Genomic DNA, 19,321 nt, shown 5'->3' on the forward strand with positions numbered 1-19,321 from the left:
ATTAAGCCGGGGTTTCTCAAGCGTAGCGAGCGAGCGAGTGGATGGTCTGAGGCAGGTGGCCAATGACTACATGAAAGAAAGTTCACGTTTCAGTGTTTAGTTTTCTTTAGCAGGCAGGACCGTATTAGTCAAGAGGCACAGTAGGCATTGTTTTGTAGGTCCTAGGCCCTTTACTTCGGCCCAAGGCCCTTTAGTTTTCATAGTTTTTGTAAACTAAAGGGCCAACGAAAAAAAGTGTTGACCATGTTCTTTTGTTTGTAGGAAAAAAAATGCAACCAAGATATCTTCTCGAATAAATACATTTATATAGCAAGGATAGGCACAGCGTTTTCAATGAAATCTGCTTATCCGCGGCACACGGCACGCTCCCATCGAATGAGGGCACAGACTAAACAATGGAGCGTATCAGCAGTAACGAAGTCTGTCTAGCGGCTGGACGAACTACCGTGGTGAAACAAGCGGAGTGACAGTGGCGGTAGTCTTGACATGGGGCAGCAGTACCAACTGTAGGAAGTTATTGCTAGAGGCCCACGGAACAGAAGTGCCTAGGGGCCTACAAGAACCTTAATCAGGCCCTGTTAGAGAACTTAAGCGACCAGGAGAGTATAATTTGGAGTAGCTACCTGGTGCATTAGTCTGCCATTCGAGGGCGGTGATTGAAGTGGGGCTTTACCTGGTCGGATGGGGATGGTTTCGATTTATTTGTGTGTTTAGGTGATTTGTTTACATCTCTTGTACTTTGCACTCCTATTGTGTTTGTGTATTGTTTGTTGTTGTAACGTTCTGACCCCGTGCCCCTACTGAACATCTGTGAAAAAAAGCTTTATTGCTCATCAGATTCCTCCAGTCTAAAGAAACATTCTTATTCTGTATAATCCCGATTAAATAATTTGCAGGTAATTTTTCAGAATTCGGATGTTTGGCTAATGCCAGTTACATTGTAGGTTTGTTTTATCTATGGGATGAATCCAGGGAAACCAGAGAAAACCCATGCAGAACAGGGGGAGAGAGAGAGAACGTACAAACTCCATACGGGAATGCGCCCGAGACAGGAATTGAACCCAGGACCTTCTTGCTACGAGGCGCGAGCCTTACTACTGCGCCACCGCCCTGGTGCCAGGGCCGGGTGCGTGACACATGCAGGGCACGGTGATGCCACGTTACGAGAGTATCCGTGCTTGTACGTACGCACGTACGTTGAACTTATTTTCGCGCCGTACGCAAGCCAGCCGCGCTAACCGGAGGTGCGGCTCGCAGGTGAAATGCATTCAAGACGCCATTCGGGACAAGAAGAAGAGGTTCAACTTCCAAGGCGAGGAGATCAACCTGGTGCCATCGGTCGGCATCTTCATCACCATGAACCCGGGCTACGCGGGTCGCACCGAGCTACCCGAGAACCTCAAGGCCCTCTTCAGGTGACCGTGGGAATGGCTGTTGCCCCCCCCCCCCCCCCACCTCGTGTGACCAGGAGAGTCCGCCGGTGTCTCAGTGGGCGAGGGCCAGGCCCCCCGGACTAGGCCATAGGACAAACAGACCGTAGGGCAAATGGCCGGCGGGGCCTGTCCATTCCGAGGGCCGGTAGGGGGGCCGGACTGTGTGGGGAAATTACTTTCCCAATATTTTGTCACCTTTAACGTGTGCGCTTCATTGCTTTTTGACGCTCTCAGCTGGCGTTAAGTCCCATCCACATATTCGTCAGCCCCCTTAAGAAGATTCCTCCTAACCGGCGACCCCATTTGTTTTTTCAAGTTTCAAGTTTTAAGTTTCATTTATTAGTATTAGCCCTGTGAGCCATGTGGCTCTTAAGTCGGGTGCAACCGCAACAAACAAAATTTGAACACAGAACATCCCAAAGCGACGATGCGCAAACAGAAACATCCTGGAATAAACCAGCAAATATTCCACACAGAAAAAAAAGTATTAAAACGCTGTGTGCAAAAAATCACAATGTGGTGCAAGCCAACAACAACAACCATAAGACAATTTAGATAAACCATGATTTCGAATCACCAAAATAAAGCTATAAAACAATGTAACAACAGTAACCATAGGAACTGTGATTTTAAATTTAACAATAAACGATATACATAACACGTACGACAAAACCTGCAGCCATAGCTGGCAGCACAACACTCCCAGTGTATGATGTGTGAGTGAGTCAGCAGCAGCGTGAGAGTGTATGATGTGCGAGTCAGCGTATGATGTGCGAGTCAGCGTATTATGAGTGAGTCAGTAGTAGCTTGAGTGAGTGTATGATGTGTGAGTCAGCGCACGATGTGTTAGTCAGCGCATGATGAGTGAGTCAGTGTATGTTGTGTGAGTGAGTCAGCAGCAGCGTGAGTGTATGATGTGCGAGTGAGCCAGCACACGATGAGTGAACCTGTGTATGATGAGTGAATGGGTCAGTGGCTGTGCGAGTGTATGATTTGTGAGTGAGTAAGCGCATGATGAGCGAGTCAGTGCATCATGTGTGAGTGAGTCAGTGCATGGTGTGAGTGAGTCAGTGTATGATGTATGAGAAAGTCAGTGTCGGCTCCCTCTGCTCGCGCCGTCGGCCCCCCCCCCCCGGCTCCGTCGCCCCCCCCCTGGCTCCGTCGGCCCCCCCCCCGGCTCTGTCGGCCCGGCTCCGTCAGGCCCCCCGGCTCCGTCGCCCCCCCCCCAGCTCCGTCGGCCCCCCTCCTGGCTCCGTCGCCCCCCCCCCCAGCTCCGTCGGCCCGGCTCCGTTGCCCCCCCCGGCCCCGTCGCCCCCCCCGGCTCCGTCAGTCCCCTCGGCTCCATCGGCTCCCTCCGTCGGCTCCCTCGGCCCCCGCACAAACGGCCTCGCCAGCCGCTGCTGGGAGCGCGGCCCGGGAGCACGTGCCTCAGGCGGCCATCTTGGGCCCAATGAGGATCGCGTGGCAAAATCACGCTAACACGTCGGTCACATCGCAACATCTAGCTCGTTTCCAGTTTGTCATCGCACAACCTATAAAATAAAATAAACAAAATCAGTCGTGGACAAAGAGACGGTGAAAAAACGAAAAGGGGAGGCCGAAAAATTAAAGAGAGACAAGGCACAAATATTTAGAGAATGATAATGTTGCAGAATTTGTGCCGGTGCGTTTACAAATGCCTCGGCCGATTTTGTTGTCCCAGCCCGTCACTGGTGGCGGCCTCATCGGCAGAGTGCGTCTGCTTCAGCGAACGCCGATGGATAATCTCGATCTCGGATGCGTAATCGGCGGACGGACTGAAGCACATCTCTGATATGTGCTTATATCTGGATCTTGAGTCTAGTGCTAACGAGTATGATGTTTTCCAGGTTATAAGATGCTCCGGAAATTAAAATTCACACCCATACCTGTAAACCCCTTGTCAGTGCCCCTACCTTATTAGAGACCAGTTCAGACCTTATTGGTCACCTCTACAAGGGAGAAACACAAACAAATGTATTGAAACGACCTGAAAACTCAATTTCCCTGTACAAGAATACAGGGTAAACCGTATGGGTTGACAGCTTTGCACACCACCCTTTGTGCCCCGTGTCAATAAAGTGATAGAAAATCATATCGCACACACATTACACGCATAACCGAATCATAAGACGCACACCCCTAACGTTTTCCCCAACGCAGAGGAACAAAGTGCGTTTTATAACTGCGGAGAATACGGCAGCATCCCCGGTTAAGCTGAGATGGCGGTGGGAATGGCTACATCAACGCCGGGCTCTGGTGGCGGTGGTGGCGCTGTGTGTGGGGAGCGGTAGTGCAGCGGTTAGCGCTACGATCCCAGCCACCCGAGTTCGATTCCCGCTCACGGCCAACACCGGTGACGGCTATTTGAACCGGTCCTGGGTCCCCCTAAGGTCGGCTCAGCCTCAAATGAGGCTGAGCCACGCGTCCGCCCTGTGTGCCATGCCGGCCTTCATAGGTGGCTACTCGCTAACAGCCCCGACAGTCCGTTAAAGGCTACACGGCGGGGGGGGGGATTTTTGTTCTTTGGGTGGTTGTGTGCAGGCCGTGCGCGATGGTGGTGCCGGACTTCGAGCTCATCTGTGAGATCATGCTGGTGGCCGAGGGCTTCATCGAGGCGCGACTGCTGGCTCGCAAGTTCATCACGCTCTACCAGCTGTGCAAGGAGCTGCTTTCCAAACAGGTGGGCTTCTCAGGCCACGGAACGCCATTCATGCTATGAAAACTATTGTTTATCCGCGCTAATGACGGAGCAAGTGCTCTGAGCGAAAGAAGTTTAACATACATTTTGATTTAAAGCTTTCGTGACTGCAGGGATTCATATTCTTGGTACTTTCGGTAAAGTCACGTAGAAGGGAAACAATAAAATAATAATGTTTTCTATTTTTATTATTTTATTGTTTCCCTTCTACGTGACTTTACCGAAAGAACCAAGAATAAGTTTAACATACATACACAACTGCAGCACAACCGCTCCCCACAAAAAAAGACAAAGATCCCAACGTATAGCCGTTACAGACTGTTGGGGCAAGTTTTGTTAGCGAGCAAAAAGACAAAGATCCCAACGTATAGTCGTCACATATTGTTGGGGCAAGTGGTGTTAGCGAGCACCCACACAAAACGCACGCACCTATTTCTCCATCTCCCGCTCGCCCTGTGCGCGTCTCTCAGGACCACTACGACTGGGGCCTGCGCGCGATCAAGTCCGTGCTGGTGGTGGCCGGCTCGCTCAAGCGCAGCGACCCGGACCGCCCCGAGGACCAGGTGCTCATGAGGGCCCTGCGCGACTTCAACGTCCCCAAGATCGTGACGGACGACCTGCCCGTCTTCATGGGCCTCATCGGCGACCTCTTCCCCGCGCTGGACGTCCCTCGCAAGCGCGACCCCGAGTTCGAGCGAGCCGTCAAGGAGTCTGTGCTCGACCTCAAACTTCAGGCGGAGGACAACTTTGTTCTCAAGGTAGCGTGCGGAGTTTATTGATTGGTGTTGTTGTTGTTGTTGTTCTTACTCTGCTTGTTTACCCAGTAAGGCCTCGCTGAATCTCAGTAGGGAGCTATATTAAGCGATTTTTATTTTACCAGGTAAGGCCCCACTGAGCTATGTAGCTCTCTTTTAGAAACCACCTGGCTATCACAAATGAAAGCCTAACGAAGTGGTTTATCATCACGTGGAAATTTATAGCAGCCAAATACTCTACAGAGTCTACACGCATGTCGATTCTAAATGTGGGGGGAAAAACTGGAGGACCTGGAGAAAAATATACCTGACCACAGGGAGAGAGAGAGAGACACACAATCTCCAAATATACAGCAGCAGGCATCATGGTCGGGATCGAACTGACGATCTTCTGCATACCAGGCGAGGTAGTTAACATCTCGCCACCGTGGCGAAAAGTTAACTCCAAATATTCAGGTGTCAAGGTCGGGATCGAACCCACGACCTCCTGTATACCAGGCGAGGTAGCTAATGATAATAATTATAATTGACAATGCGCATTCCATCCTAGGATCCCAATGTGCAAAGCACGAAAAGCAGGGAACAAAAATCAGAACCAGGGGGAACAACCGACCAAACTAGAGAGAGGGAAGGCCACTTTAAAGAGATGGGTTTTCAAAGCAGACTTGAATATCATCGGCTTCCTTCTCGCCACCGCGGCACCCCCCGGATTAAACCGCGACCGCCTCCCTGCGTGCGCGCGCCCGTAGGTGGTGCAGCTGGAGGAGCTGCTGGCAGTGCGGCATTCCGTGTTCGTGGTGGGCGGCGCCGGCACGGGCAAGTCGCAGGTGCTGCGCTCGCTGTACCGCACCTACCAGTTGGCGCGGCGCCGTCCCGTCTGGGCCGACCTCAACCCCAAGGCGGTCACCAACGACGAGCTGTTTGGCATCATCAACCCCGCGACGCGCGAGTGGAAAGACGGTACGGTGGGCGAGCCGGATTGTTTACGTGCTGATGTCGAAGGTCAAAAAATGATCTCGTCGCTTCTGAGTAACCTCTTTGTAACATCAGCGGTCGAACACGCAATCTTACCTGGCACCTCCGATGAGCACGTTTGGTTACGTGCGGTGCGAAAGGAGCTCAACATACGTCCGCCTTTGCTCGTGAGCTGAACCAATGTTTTGACAATGTGTCGAGGGTCTTAGGCTGTGACTTTATTCACTTGTCGCTTGCGCGCCAAAAATAACGTGGCACGCGATTCTAGGCGTGCGTCGCGTACATGAGAACCGATTTGCACGCCGGGGCCCTGACGTGAAACCCCCCTGTCTTTTGTCGCGCGTAGCCAAACAGGCTCAGTGGCCGTGATGCCGCGGGGTTCCGGGAGACGGAGGCACGGCAATGGGCGGTGCGGTCCACAGATAGATTCGATCCACTCACCGGACTGAGCCTTTGGATGACATCTATCTGTGTGGAGCTTTTCGGCGTTGTCCCCTCGCCTACGTGGAGTTTTCTTTGGGTGCTCCTGGTGTTTCTCGCACGTGGAGCCAAACGCTCAAGGAATCGAATTGGTCAAACACGGGAAGGCAGCAGGACTCTCCTGAATAAGGATGGCACGGTGGCGAGATGTTAACTTCCTCGCCGGGTATACAGGAGGTCGTGGGTTCGATCCCGACCCTGACACCTGTATATTTGGAGTTTGCATGTTCTCTCTCTTCGTGGTCGTCTGGGTTTTTTCTCTGGGTCCTTCGGTTTTTCCCACCACATTTAGAATCATGTTTTTAAGAGTGTTTGGCTGATGATAAGCCACTTAGTTGAGCTATCATTTGTGGCCAGGTCGCTTCTGAAAAAGAGCTATTACGGCTCAGTGGGCCTTACCTGATAAAATATACAGCAGACGTCAGGGTCGGGATCGAACTCACGACCTCCTGTATACTAGGTGAGGTAGTTAACATCTCCTAGCCACCGTGGTGCATTCTTGGCTGCCACCCCCGCCTCCCTCCCCCAGGTCTCTTCTCAACGATCATGCGCGACCTGGCCAACATCTCGCACGACGGGCCCAAGTGGATCGTCCTGGATGGAGACATCGACCCCATGTGGATCGAGTCCCTCAACACGGTGATGGATGACAACAAGGTGAGGCGAGGCCGGACGTGGCTCCGATCGGCTCGGTTTATTTGCACGTATGTACGAATGCACGTCGAACCTTTTTTTGCACGGTACATAGGAATAAGTTTTCAATCTAGATGATTTAAAAGTGTATCGGAAGGAAGAGCATTCCAGACGGCCGCAGAAGTGCGTTGCGGTGACCGTCTTTGTTGAATGGCTAGCCAACAGCCGCTGTGAAGATGACCGGAGTTTGCGTGATGGTTTATGCTCCTTGATGAGAGATCAGCAAGGTATTGTGGTTCATTTGCGGGAAGCACTTTGTGTTTAATGAGTGCGAGCTTGTAATTTATTCGTTCGGCAACCTGAAGTCAATGCAGTTCGGCGAGCATCGGACGGACACGGTCGGATCTTGCTGTCTCCGTCACGACACGTGCCAAATAATCTTGTGCACGCTGCAGCTTGCTAATGTTTATTGCCAGACGTCCCGTAGAGCAGTGAGTTGCAATAATCAACCATTGAGACTCGGTGAGCCTTTTACTGGGTAAACAACTGCAGTAGTAATACTAATAAAAATAATAAAAACACGGTGTGGACTAGTGGGACGCTTGCATCATCGGGATTGCTCCCTCCAGAGTGGCACTTCTCTTGCGGGCTCGATCATTGTAGACTCGTATACGGTCGGGTGAGAGTCTATTAGGAATGACCGTAGTGTTTGCCGAATGCCTGGGTGTCACCCTGGATGTTCCTGCTATATCCGCATTTAATTGTGAAGAATAGGAGGAATCGATGCGCATGCATTGGGATTGTCTACAAATCGATTTATATTCTTTGGGTCTTTCGGTAAAGTCACGTAGATAGGTTCAAAGAAAATAACAAAAAAAATAACAACAAAAAACTACGACGTTTCGATCGCAACTCAAGCGTTCGTCACGAAAGCTTTAAGTCAAGATTTAAATCGATTTATGTAACAGGAACAGCAGGTTGAGGGTAGTTAACCCTTTCCCGTTCGGAGATGCCTGCAGGTTGCAGGGTGTGGGTGTCCCGTTCACCGCTGAATCTCGGAACGAGCGAGTGGTTCGCGTTGATATTATTTAGAGAGGCGTAGTTTGCGCCATTGTTTTTAAAGACAATAGTCACCGCAGAGAACTGTAGCGACACGACCGCACGCTACGATAGCTGGCCACAAACTGTGCCTACACACCCTCCCGCATGGCCTTGTCAGAGCCTCGGTACGCCTGAAGGCGTACCGATGATGTAATTTTATTTTAGTTATCGGCCGATGAATGAGTGTGACGGCCACGTGTCCTCGCTTGACCGCCAGGTGCTGACGCTGGCCAGCAACGAGCGGATCCCTCTCAACCCCACGATGCGACTCCTGTTTGAGATCAGCCACCTCCGCACGGCGACGCCAGCCACCGTCTCCAGAGCCGGTGTGTGTGTGTGTGCGTGTGTATGTACGTGGGAGTGGTGGTGTAGCGGTAGCGTTACGTTGCGCTACGAACCTGGCGAGCTGAGTTCGGTTCCGGCTCACGGCCAACACCAGTGACGATTATCTGAATTGGTCCTGGGCCTCCCCTAGGTCGACTCAGCCTCAAATGAGTACCTGGTGCGGTGCGTAAAAACATTGCCACCGGGGAGACAAGGCGGCTGGGTGTGGTGCTAGCCACCCACCCCCTCGTGTACCGTTCTGGCCTTCATAGGTGCTCGCTAACAGCACTTGCCCCGACAGTCTGTCAGGGGTATACGGGGGATCTTTGTCTTGTATTTACGTGTGTATGTTGAACTTCTTTCGCACCATACGTAGCCAACCGTGCTGAACGGAGGTGCCACATGGGCTCTCACGCGGTCGTAACATCCAACCGCCCCTCCCCGTCCAGCGACTCTTTGTGGCCTAACCTCGCCTTGTGACCCTTGCAGGAATCCTCTACATTAACCAGGCGGACCTTGGATGGAACCCCCCGGTGAGCAGCTGGGTGGACGGGCGAGAGGTGCAATCTGAGCGGGCCAACCTAAGCATCCTCTTCGACAAATACCTGCCCATGTGCCTGGACACACTACGCACGCGGTAGGTAACAAACTAAACGAAGACTGAGATTCCCCACCCCCCCCCCCCCCGTTTTGCCTCAGTAGAATTTTGGGGAGAGCGCTGTTAGCGAGTAGCACGTATGATGACGACGACGACGACGGGGATGAGGGCTGCGGTGGTGGATTTGTGCCCCGCGTGAGTTAGTGAGTGAGCGTCAGTCAACATGGGTTCCCGCAGGGTGAACAGGTCTCCTATCGGCACCTCTGGCTCCTCCGCGTCGACCGCTGGCTTGCGTGCGTGCGTGCGCGACCCCACCTATTTGCAGGTTCAAGAAGATTATTCCCATTCCGGAGCAAAGCATGGTGCAGATGCTCTGCCACCTGCTGGAGTGCCTGCTCACGCCCACCAACGCGCCGCCCGACAGCCCCAAGGAGCTCTACGAGCTCTACTTCGTCTTTGCCGCCGTGTGGGCCTTTGGCGGGGCAATGTTTCAGGACCAGGTGAGTTGGGCGTGCCGGGGGTGCGGGGGGGGGGGTGGTGGTGGGGGGGGGGGGCAAGTGAAACGATTGCGCTAGCGTAGGCTGCTGGGGCAACGATCCGCGCCTCCGACTAGCGCGCTCGGCCACGTGCGGCGCGAAAGAACGTCGGCGTGCAGTTCACGACACGCGCCGCGGCGTCCCGGTACCTGCCGTGTCGCGGTAACCCGAGCTGGCGAACGATTCACGCGCGTAGCCGGGAAGAAGGGGTTAATCCGGAGGGCGTTGCGAGCTTACGGAGGGGGTTCACCCTGGGTCACAATGACGACAGCTGCCTACCCACCCACCCCCCCCACTCTGCGCCTCGCCGCCGATCAAAGGGACCTCGTGCTTGGCGCCGCTTGGCCGTCACCTTGACGGGCGCCGGCTCGCGTTTCACGTCGGACAAAAGCGACGGCGCCCGGGCGTGGACGGCCGTCCGCGCTCGGCGAAAGTGGGTCGAGAGCGGTGCTCGCTCCCCGGCACGGGAACGTTTCTTCCGGGTAACCGCCCGTCGGCGCGACGCTCGAAGGCGATTTCGGGGGCGACGCTCACTCACCCGTTGTGTCGCGACGAAACGGGGAGGGAGGGAGGTGTCGGGGCGCGGCGCCGAGGCTAGTGCCTCACAGCAGGAAGGTGGCCCCCCGGGTTCGGTTCCCGGCGCAGGCGCCGCCTTTGCGTTCGGAGTTTGTGCAGGGTTCAACGCGAAGGCTTTCGCGCTCGATATCGCGGACCGCAATAGATTTTTTTTTGGGTCAGATCGCCGCGTCAGAGGAGCGTGTGTCGTACACCCTGCACCAGCCGACGCAGCCACTTCCGCGCCGAACGCCGCCCGAAAGCATTCGTGATCCGCGATGGAGCAGAAACGCATGTCTTCGATTGCAGATGCTTCTTCCCTAGGCAGGGAGAATTAGCGATTTATCGATGCAACGGATGAAGTAGATTATTTAAAGGAGAATTTTTTTTTGGTCTTTTCCCCCCAATGTTATTTATTTTTCGTGACGTTGAACTTCTTTCGCACCGTATGCAGCCACCCACGCTAATCGGAGGTGCGGGGGAAGGACAGCGCAGTGGTAGTTAAAGATCCCAAGATGTTGTTCACGAAAGAGCGGCCCGTTGTGTGCCGGCGCCACGGTCCAAAATTTACCAATTAATAGAATGTCCTCGCAAATTATTCAATTGGGATCAGACAGAGACAAGGATCCCCACGTACAGCACCTATGTAGCACTTATATGAATGCTGGCACAGCACACAAGGGGGCGGGTGGCCAACACCACGCTCGGCCTCCTTTGTCTCCCCAGTGGTGATGTTTACTACACACCACACCAGGTACTCATTTAAGGCTGAGTCGACCTAGGGAAGGCCCGTGACCGGTTCAGACAATCGTCACCGGTGTTGGTGGCCATGAGCGGGAATCGAACTCGGGGCGCCGGGGTTCGTCGCGCAAGCGCGCCATTCGCCGCGCCACCTGCCCCTCTCCCACGCAGCAGCAGCAGCAGCAGCGGCAGCAACAACATTGCTCTCCCTCTCGTGTCGAACCGCGGTGTCCGTGAAACGTCGGCACCTCCCTCCGCGACGATCGCCCCTGGGCTGCGAGGAGTGACAGCGCCCAGTTCCCGCGCGTTGCCAAGCTGACCTCCCCGAACCCTGCCCCGCAGCTCGTTGACTACCGCACGGAGTTCAGCAAGTGGTGGGTGACCGAGTTCAAGACCATCAAGTTCCCGTCGCAGGGCACCGTCTTCGACTACTACATTGACCCCGAGAGCAAAAAGTTCGAGCAGTGGACAAAACTCATCCCCAAGTTCGAGCTGGATCCAGAGATTCCCCTTCAGGTGAGACACAACGGTTGGCCGGTCGGAAGGTCGTGTGTGGGTACTCCCGCTGCTTGCAAAATGTCTGGCCGCCGTGGGGAGTAGGACAAAGTTCCATATTTAGGGGGGGGGCCCTCGAGAGACCTCACATTCAATTATTTCAACTACCAACTACCTCGCCTGGTATGCAGGGGGTCGTGGGTTCAATCCCGACCCTAATGCCTGCTGCTGTATATTTGGAGTTTGCGTCTCTCTCCGTGGTGAGATGTTAACTACCTCGCCTGGTATGCAGGAGGTCGCGGGTTCGATCCCGACCCTGATGCCTGCTGCTGTATATTTGGAGTTTGCGTCTCTCTCCGTAGTGAGATGTTAACTACCTTGCCTGGTATGCAGGAGATCGTGGGTTCGATCCCGACCCTGACGCCTGTTGTATAGGTGGCGTTTATATGTTCTCACCGTCGTCGCGTGAATTTTTCCCCGGGTCCTCCGGTTTTTCCCCTCCACATTTGGAATCAACGTCAGGCGTTTCAAGTATTGGGCTGCCGCACATTTCCGCACGACGATAAGCCACTTCGTTGGGCTATCATTTGTGGTGGCCATGTGCGCTTCTACACAGCTCAGCGGGGCCTTACCTGTTAAAGTGACAAAAACGGTTGAGTGTGCTCGGCGGATAGCGAGAAATGGGTCGTTGTTGGTCGTCTCCAACGCGGCTCGCAGGCGTGCATGGTGCACACAATGGAGACGATGCGCGTGCGCTTCCTCATGGACCTGCTGATGGAGCGCCGGCGGCCCGTCATGCTGGTGGGCGGCGCCGGCACGGGCAAGTCGGTGCTGGTGGGCGACAAGCTGTCGGCGCTGGACGGAGACGCCTACGCGGTGAAGAACGTGCCCTTCAACTACTACACCACCTCCGCCATGCTGCAGGGTAAGGAGCCCGGGGCTGCTGCTCCTTTGTCCACCGGCACATCCGAGCCAAGCCAGCCCGGGGCCGGCGTGGCACGGGGGCGGGGGGTTTCCGCTGACCGGTTGCCGTGCCGAGCCGGAGCCAAACCACGAAACGCCGGCCGAATCTGGCTCGAGGCCAAGCAGGGCCAGGGGACGTGGCTAATGGATTGGCAGAAGGCTCTTACGTGCACATTTTTTGTCACCCTGAGATGTTGATGTGCGATGTCGTTCACCCACACTGTAAAATTGTAGTTGTTGCTCTGCATGTAAATCAGCCATAGGGAGGAAGGTTGAACTTCTTCTAATCGGAGGTACGAGGGAAGGACAACAAACTAAACACAAAAATCAGTTCTGAAGAAATGAGTTTTCAAAATAGATTATTTAAAAGTAAATAGCTCCAGTGGCTTCCTAATATCGGAAGGAAGAGCGTTCCAGATGGCCGGAGAAGCGCATCTGAAAACGCGCGGTGCGGTGACCACCATTTTTGTTCGAGGGGTAACCAAAAGCTGCTGCTGCCGCGAGGATGACCGGTGGCCGTAGGATGAATTATGCTTCTTGACCAGATCAGCGAGGTATTGCGGTTCGTTTGTGGCAAGCGCTTTGTGTGTAATGATCATATTTGTGTTTGGGCTGGGCTGCATGATAGCTTTATGTACATATGTATGTTGAAGTTCTTTCACACCGTACGCAGCCAACTGCGCGAATGTAAGTGCGTATGCTGAACTTCTTTCGCACCGTATGTAGCCAACCGCGCTAATGCATGTATGAGTGTTGAACTTCTTTCGCACCGTACGTAGCCAACCGGGCGAATCGGTAGGTGCGGTTCGGAAGGACAACGGACTTGTAGCGCTCTTGAGACGCCCCGGCGTAAAGGAGGGGCAGCCCTAGCAAACACAAACTCCCGATCGTTGTCATTGTTATTATCGTCGCCATTTCTCCACGGCGCACGAATGTGACGCGGCCGTGGCTGTCCGCTGTCTCCCAGCCGTGCTGGAGAAGCCGCTGGAGAAGAAAGCGGGGCGCAACTACGGCCCGCCGGGCACCAGGAGGCTCGTGTACTTTGTGGACGACATGAACATGCCCGAGGTGGACGCCTACGGCACGGTGCAACCGCACACGCTCATCCGCCAGCACCTGGACTACAACCACTGGTGAGAAGGGGGGAGGGGAAGGCGGTGGAGGTGGAGCAGCAGCAGCAGCAGCAGCGCTGCCGAACGGCCAGACCCCCGGCCCCTGCGGATTTGCTGGTTCTGTTCCCAGGTAGTCCTTTCGTGGAAGCAAATCTGTAAGTCATCCCGGGACATTAAAAGTTCTCTTTTCAAATAATAATAATAAAAAAAAGTTTTATTTAGTGAAATAATTCCTTATCATTATTATTATTATTCATCACCACCATCACGATCCATGGGGCAGATAGCACGTTGGGTGTCCGCTGCACTTTTCGTCATGTTTCCACTTTCCTCTGTCTTGCGCCGATATGCTGAAGTAGTGCACCACATCCTTCTGGCACCGGATGTCTCCGTCAAGCCATTCTCTGTTAGGTCTTCAACTCCTGCCGGTTCCTTCCATTTTCCCGAACAACGCGCTTTGCATTTTTCCTGTTGTTGTCCATCCGACATGTGTGTCCAAATAGTGCAAGTTTCCTTCGCATCACTGCCTGCATCATTACGTTGCTTTCTACTACTGCATGTACGTTGGTCACTCCTTGGGTCCAGCTTACATGCAGCACCCTTCTATAGCCATACATCATTACACTTAATTTTATTGTTATTTCTGACAACCCATTAACACGTCGTTCACCCCTCTTCCTGTATCTTCAGATATTATAATTCCCATGGATAATTCCCGATTTCTTTCGTAGCAGAAGAGATGGCGACCTTACCCGCCCCACCTCCCTCCCTTTCGTTTATTTCACCCGTCGCGCCGGGAGATCAAAAGTAACCGGTAGGACGGTGTGGGGGGGGGGGGTCATCTGCATCGCAAGTTCAGCGTTGCCGAACCGTTCCACCACCGTGGCGGCACCGCCCAAGCGCCGTGTTCCACGCGCGCCGCCGATCACCGCTGCGTCGCGAGCGTGAAGACGGCGCGTGACACGTGCGTCTGCCCCCCGTGCGCAGGTACGACCGTCAGAAGCTGAGCCTCAAGGAGATTCACAACGTGCAGTACGTGGCCTGCATGAATCCCACCGCCGGCAGCTTCACCATCAACTCGCGTCTCCAGGTGCAGTCCCCCCCCCCCTCCACCCCGGCACCCCCCGCCACCCCAACCCAATCCCCCCTTCCGATCGCAGACGCTTCTGCCTTAGGCAGGGAGAATTGACGTTTGATCGATGCGCCGAGTAAAGTATATTTTTGAAAGGAGATATTTTTTTACTTTTCCCCCCAGTGTTATTTATTTGTAGTGGCTTGTACGTATTTTGAACATCTTTTGCACCGTACTTAGCCAGCCGTGCTAATCGGGGGAAGGACAACAAGCTCAACACAAGAAGCAGTTAGAACGAAATTAGTTTTCAATCTGGATTTAATAGCGCATAGCCTCGGTGGCTTCCTAACGCTAATCTTTGCTGGACTTTGCACTCCTGTCGTTGTATAGTTTCCCGTGCAACGTTCTGAGCCCCGTGCCCCGACTGGACATTCGTGAAAAAGAGCTTTACAGCTCGTCGGATTCTTCCAGTCTAAACATTCCCGATTCCTGATTCTGTTATCCCCGATCGTGCAATCGGCGTCGCCGCGTGGTGAGGCGAGGGAAGCCGTGCGTAAGATCTCGCGGAGCGGCGCGGTGGCCCGTGGTGCTGGGGAGAGGGGCGGCACGCTGGACGCCGCGCTGCCGTCGCACGCCAGTTTTGCCTCGAGACGGTGCGGTTTAAAGTGGCACCGCTGTGGCTCGCCGAGTCTCGGGACCCTCTCTTGTCGCGAGAGTCCCGCTGCATTGGGATGTTTGGGCCACTCCCGCGAATGAGTGAGTGAGTGAGTGCGTGTGTGCCCGTGGGCGGCTTCATCAATCGCGGTGTTCTCCCTGTTCCTGGAGGAACCCCGAGAGGGGTTGGTTCATTCTAGCTCTGCCAGATGGAGTTTGGCCAGAAGGCGTCATAAACGCCTGTCCCTCTGGGGTCTCTAGAGGAGCGATGATCACAACAACGAGCGAAACCCCATTTGGCACAGTAGGGGGTACAGCTGGTGCATCTGCCAGTCATCTCAGTCAGCCAACCCACGGCACCTGGGTCTGTCCCGTAACCTCCTGTCGGCGAGCCTTCGACACTTCACGTGGCCTCAAGGTGCACTTTGCCTGGCACAGGCGCCATGGTGACGTCACCATCCCATAGTGGCGAATGGCGGTTGTTGGTATTGGCTTCATCAATGGGGGGGAGCGGTGGCACAGCGGTTAGCGCGCTGCCGCGCTACGAACCCGGCAGAGACCCGAGTTCGATTCCTGCTCAGGGCCACCGACACAGGTGACGATACATCTGAACCGGTCCTGGGCCTCCCCTCGGTTGACTCAGCCTCAAATGATGTCCTGGTGCAGTGGTGTGTAAACATCGATGGGATAAATGAGGGAACATCGCACGTCCTCCCGTCATTGTCCCCCCCCCACCTCCCGCCGACCTCCCGCAGCGCCACTTCTGCGTATTTGCGCTCTCCTTCCCGGGCTCCGAGGCTCTGTCCAGCATCTACAGCTCCATCCTGGGGCAGCACTTGCGCGGCAGCAGCTTCCCTGCGGCCTTGCAGAAGACGGTGCCGGCGTTGGTGGGCCTGGCGCTGGCGCTGCACCAGAAGGTGTCCTCAGCCTTCCTGCCGACGGCCGTCAAGTTCCACTACATCTTCAACCTGCGCGACCTCTCCAACATTTTTCAGGTGCGCCACGGTTGGCGAGGTGTTAACTTTCGATCTCGACCCCGCTGAGGCCTGCTGTATATTTCGCGTTTGTGCGCCTCTCTCCCCGTGGTCGCGTGGATTTTTCTCCGGATCCCTCCGGTTTTTTTTCCCTTCCACATTTAGAATCAACGTCACGCGTTCGGAGTTATTTGGTTGCTATAAATGTCCACGTGATGATGATAAGTCCACTTTGTTGGGTTATTATTCGTGATGGCCAGGTCGCATCTGAAAAAGAGAGCTACATAGCTCAGTGGTAAAAAAAAAATAGTTTAGTATTATGAGACCTCCTTTGCCAGTAACAAGATATAGGAATAGGTTTTACCCTTTTAGCTGGCACAAAAACTGAAACCTTTATTCAAGGCATCATGTTTGCAATAACCACAACACAAGCAGTCAAAATGCAAACAATAAAGACAACTCTGATAATAATATGCACTGTCTTCTGGTCCAACACCAATGGAGACTAGGCTCTAAGAAAAGCCGTCTCGGGTGTGGACCAATCAAATTCAAGGACAGTGCATATTATTATCAGAGTTGTCTTTATTGTTTGCATTTTGACTGCTTGTGTTGTGGTTATTGCAAACATGATGCCTTGAATAAAGGTGTCAGTTTTTGTGCCAGTTAAAAGGGTAAAACCTATTCCTATAATAGTTTAGTAGTTTTAGTATCGAATCCTGAGCCCCACCGGGTCACGTCTTGCATAATCGATCTCTTTGCCATGTCCGTGTCGCCAGGGCATCCTATTCTCCACACCCGAGTGCATCAAGGTGCCCCAGGACCTGATGAAGCTTTACCTGCACGAGTCGAACCGCGTCTACCGGGACAAGATGCTGGAGGAGAAGGACTTCCAGAACTTTGACAAGATCCAGGTCGACACCGTCAAGAGGTTCTACGACGTGAGTTTGCCGACTGGCGGCAGGCGCTCACCGTCGCGGCCATCGCGCGGCGGTCACTCCTTGCCGTAAACGTTTTGAGCTCTAGGTGTGCGAAATGTTGACGACCTCGTCTGGTATACAGTCATGGGTTCGATCCCGGCCATATTTGAAGTTGGCACGTCCTTTCTCACCATGGTCACATGGATTTTTCCCCAGGTCCTCCGGTTTTTCCCTCTACAATTAGAACCAATGTGCGTTTAGAGTATTTGGCCACTGTAAATTTCCACACGATAAGCCACTTTGTTGAGCTATTGCCTGTGGCCAGGTCGCTTCTGGGCCTTACCGATCGATACTTTTTTGCTCGTAGTTCATGAAAGTTGGTCAACGGTGAAGCGGGCACGCGTGCCCTACTTTAAATCGGCTCTTGAGCGCGTGCCTCGCTCGCAAACGCTACGAGACGACGGAGATCGGTGCGGCGGTAGGCTCCGCAAACGCCACCGTGCGTGCGTGCGCTCGCCGCCACCGCCACTCGCCCACCACTTGCTGTCGCGTGAAAATAAAAACGTAAATTTTTTTATCAAAAGATACGACGCCGTTTTCAATCCCCCCTCTGCCCCCCAGGACATCGACGAGACCCTGGCGCAGGCGCAGCAGATGAACGTCTTCTGCCACTTTGCGAGCGGCGTGGGCGAGCCCAAGTACCTGCCGGCGGCCAGCTGGGAGTACCTGAACCGCATCCTCGTGGAGGCCCTGGACAACTACAACGAAACCAACGCCGTCATGAGCCTGGTGCTCTTCGAGGACGCCATGGCCCACATGTGCGTGCGTGCGTGCGTGCGAGTACGCGTGTCTTTGTGAGCGTGGCCGCATGTGCGTGCGCACGTGTGTGTGTTTGCATGCGCGTGTGTATCTTTGCGTGCGTGCGTGTGAGTGCGCGTGCCTTTGCGAGCGTGCTTGTGTACGCGTGCGCCCGTGTGTTTGCTATGTGGGGAGCGGTGGTTTAGTAGAGGCTTGCGCGGTGTGCTGCGAACCCGGCGACCCGAGTTTGATTCCAGCTCACGGCCAGCAACACCAGTGACGATTATCTAAACCGGTCCAGTGTGTAAACATCGTCACTAGGGAGAACAAAGGCGGTCAGGGGTCGTGCTGGCCACCCACCCCCTCGTGTGCCGTGCCGGCCTTCATAGGTGCTACTCATTAACAGCACTTGCCCAACAGTTTGTTAAGCCTATACGGGGTGATCTTCGGACACGCGGTTCAGTCTGTTTTCCACAATAAAGGTATTTCTTTTTATTTTTTTAGTTCGATCGTGCAAATTTAAGTGTGTCGTTCAACCCGCGACCACCCGGCGCAGCCAATTAGTCAGGTTTTGTCACGTAAACAAAACGTGCCAGTTACTAGTTCAGCCACACTAGCGTGTTGGAGAGTAAACCCTCAGCATTTACAATTCGGGCCTGTTTTGGTTTACCACCCCCTGTCCCCCGCCTGCCTGTTGGGCGACGTACCCGGTCCACCCAAATCCTCCCCACACCACTGTACGACTCGCCGTGGACGCGAAGAGCCATCGCCACCGGATTAATGGGCCCTGCGCATTGATGGTGAACCGTTCAGAATTCAGGGCTTTGTGATGGCGCCGTGATTAGACCACGAGGACCCTCGAGTTTTAATTTGTGTTGATTGTCCGGCCACCACCGACTTGCGTCGTAAAAAAAATAATTCACACCGTGCTAAGTTTGGGATTCTTTCACTTTGACCAAATTCCAGATCAGTTTGACTCGGGGCAGGTGGGCAGTTCTGGCCCGTTACTGTGTAAACGAGACGTCACTTGAAGGGATCTCGAAAGTAGTTCCATGACATCCGCTTCCGCGGGCCCTTTTCGCGCACAGTGGGTTGCGCTGCTGCGCAAGAGTTTCCGAATGGATCCTTGGTCTCGTGACGCCGATCGCACGATCAGGATAAAACATTGGGGAAAACAAACCCCACCAACAATTCGAAGCTGTTTTTGTGCCCTCGTGTGGTGGACGGGGGGAGCAGCTGCCGCATAAACCGCATCCTGGAATCGCCGCGCGGCAACGCGCTGCTTGTCGGCGTCGGGGGCAGCGGGAAGCAGAGCCTCACCCGCCTGGCCGCGTTCATCAGCTCCATCGAGGTCTTCCAGATCACGCTGAAGAAGGGCTACGGCATCCCTGACCTCAAGGTGAGGCTTGCAACCATACCATGCGTTCATTGTGTTTTAACCGACCGTCTGTGTTGCTTTACATAGTTTCCAAATTTTGCTAAACCC

The 19,321-nt window shown here is 54.2% G+C and overlaps 1 protein-coding gene across 3 annotated transcripts in view; it reads left to right on the forward strand.

Moving 5' to 3' along the window:
* Positions 1-19,321, forward strand: part of DNAH9 (dynein axonemal heavy chain 9) — a 98,127-nt gene that overhangs the window by 43,707 nt on the left and 35,099 nt on the right. For all 3 annotated transcript variants that reach the window (XM_032976014.2, XM_076052857.1, XM_032976016.2), the window contains 16 exons: positions 1,258-1,415; positions 3,996-4,134; positions 4,623-4,910; positions 5,657-5,867; positions 6,892-7,019; positions 8,314-8,422; positions 8,910-9,057; positions 9,344-9,518; positions 11,193-11,366; positions 12,063-12,270; positions 13,276-13,441; positions 14,408-14,510; positions 15,902-16,141; positions 16,897-17,058; positions 17,659-17,855; positions 19,072-19,234. In XM_032976014.2, coding sequence (XP_032831905.2) covers positions 1,258-1,415; positions 3,996-4,134; positions 4,623-4,910; positions 5,657-5,867; positions 6,892-7,019; positions 8,314-8,422; positions 8,910-9,057; positions 9,344-9,518; positions 11,193-11,366; positions 12,063-12,270; positions 13,276-13,441; positions 14,408-14,510; positions 15,902-16,141; positions 16,897-17,058; positions 17,659-17,855; positions 19,072-19,234 — 2,769 coding nt within the window. The remainder of the gene's footprint in view (positions 1-1,257; positions 1,416-3,995; positions 4,135-4,622; positions 4,911-5,656; positions 5,868-6,891; positions 7,020-8,313; positions 8,423-8,909; positions 9,058-9,343; positions 9,519-11,192; positions 11,367-12,062; positions 12,271-13,275; positions 13,442-14,407; positions 14,511-15,901; positions 16,142-16,896; positions 17,059-17,658; positions 17,856-19,071; positions 19,235-19,321) is intronic.

The sequence above is a fragment of the Petromyzon marinus genome, chromosome 58, assembly GCF_048934315.1.
Source record: "Petromyzon marinus isolate PM22_M1 ecotype Great Lakes invasive population chromosome 58, UKy_Petmar_22M1.pri1.0, whole genome shotgun sequence".
NCBI classification, from domain to species: Eukaryota; Metazoa; Chordata; class Hyperoartia; order Petromyzontiformes; family Petromyzontidae; genus Petromyzon; species Petromyzon marinus.